Source organism: Antrostomus carolinensis, unplaced genomic scaffold (genome assembly GCF_000700745.2).
Source record: "Antrostomus carolinensis isolate BGI_N321 unplaced genomic scaffold, ASM70074v2 scaffold8397, whole genome shotgun sequence".
NCBI lineage: Eukaryota > Metazoa > Chordata > Aves > Caprimulgiformes > Caprimulgidae > Antrostomus > Antrostomus carolinensis.
Genome location: NW_010325282.1, coordinates 1 through 1,723, shown reverse-complemented (window position 1 = coordinate 1,723; position 1,723 = coordinate 1). Strand labels below are relative to the sequence as shown.

Below are 1,723 nucleotides of genomic sequence, written 5' to 3'. Positions count from 1 at the left end.
CCATTTCCTGAGTGGAAATAACCCCCTTTAACCTCCCTCCCCCGCTGGTAGATGACTCGGGTGACGAGTCGGTGTCGCAGACGGACAAGACGGAGCTGCAGAGCACGTTACGTACCTTGTCCAGCAAAGTGGAGGATCTGAGCACCTGCAACGACCTGATTGCCAAGCACGGCACGGCCCTGCAGCGCTCCCTCAGCGAGCTGGAGACCCTGCGCCTGCCGCCCGACAGCACCGACAAGATCAAGCAAGTCAACGAACGAGCCACCCTCTTCCGCATCACTTCCAACGCCATGATCAACGTGAGTCCCCGGGAAACAGCCTCGGGGTGCTCCAGGGGGAGGGTCCCAACCCCTCCCTGGATACTGGGAGGTTTTTCTATGGATATTGGGAGGAATTTAATCACCAAAAGGGTTGTCAAGTGTTGGAACAAGGTCAACAGGGAGGTGGTGGAGTCATCTTCCCTGGTGGGATTTAACACACAAGGTGCTCAGGGATTTGTTTTCGAGGTGGAATTATCAGTGTTGGGTTTATGGTTGGACTTGATGATCCTCAAGATCTTTTCCTTGGATATTGGGAAAAATTTATTCACCAAAAGGGTTGTCAAGGGTTGGAACAAGCTGTGCAAGGAGGTGGTGGAGTCACCATCCCCAGTGGGATTTAACAGATGAGGTGCTCAGGGACTTGTTTTTGAGGTGGAATTATCAGTGTTGGGTTTATGGTTGGACTTGATGATCCTCAACATCTTTTCCTTGGATATTGGGAAAATTTTATTCACCAAAAGGGTCATCAAGTGTTGGAGTAAGGTCCCCAGGGAGGTGATGGAGTCACCATCCCCAGTGGGATTGAACAGACGGGCACATGAGGTGCTCAGGGACTTGTTTTCAAGCTGGAATTATCAGTGTTGGGTTTATGGTTGGATTTGATGATCCTCAACATCTTTCCCAACCACTCTGAGTTGATTTGCACCCCACACCCCATAGAGCAGAGCAGGCCAGGGGGGTTGAACCCCCACCCCACACACACACCGTGGACTGACGCTGCTCCATCTCCCCACAGGCCTGTCGGGATTTTTTGTTACTGGCTCAAACCCACAGCAAGAAATGGCAGAAATCTTTACAACACGAACGGGACCAACGGATCCGACTGGAGGAGACGTTGGAACAACTGGCCAAGCAGCACAACCACCTGGAAAGGGCTTTTCGTGGTGCCACCGTCCTGCCCGCCACCGCGCCCGGCACCGGCGGCTCTGCCAAAGGTACCGCCCGCAGCCCGTGTCCCCGTCTGGATATCAGGAAAAATTTGTTCACCAAAAGGTTTATCAAGCATTGGAACAGGCTCCCCAGGGAGGTGGTGGAGTCACCATCTCTGGTGGGATTTAACACACAAGGTGCTCAGGGATTTGTTTTCAAGGTGGAATTATCAGTGTTGGGTTTATGGTTGGATTTGATGATCCTCAACATCTTTTCTCTGGATATTGGGAAAAATTTATTCACCACAAGGGTCGTCAAGGGTTGGAACGGGCTGTGCAGGGAGGTGGTGGAGTCATCTTCCCTGGTGGGATTTAACACACAAGGTGCTCAGGGATTTGTTTTCAAGCTGGAATTGTCAATGTTGGGTTTATGGTTGGACTTGATGATCCTCAACATCTTTTCCCTGGATATTGGGAAAAATTTATTCACCACAAGGGTCGTCAAGGGTTGGAACGGGCTGTGCAGGGAGGTGG

The 1,723-nt window shown here is 51.5% G+C and overlaps 1 protein-coding gene across 1 annotated transcript; it reads left to right on the top strand.

The window, feature by feature from the left end:
- Positions 1-51: 51 nt before the first annotated feature.
- Positions 52-1,255, top strand: LOC104527429 (oxysterol-binding protein 1; the record flags this gene model as incomplete). Its single annotated transcript, XM_010171148.1, has 2 exons — positions 52-299; positions 1,057-1,255. Coding segments are annotated over 2 exons (447 nt in total), but the record flags the coding sequence as incomplete, so codon positions are not given.
- Positions 1,256-1,723: the final 468 nt, after the last annotated feature.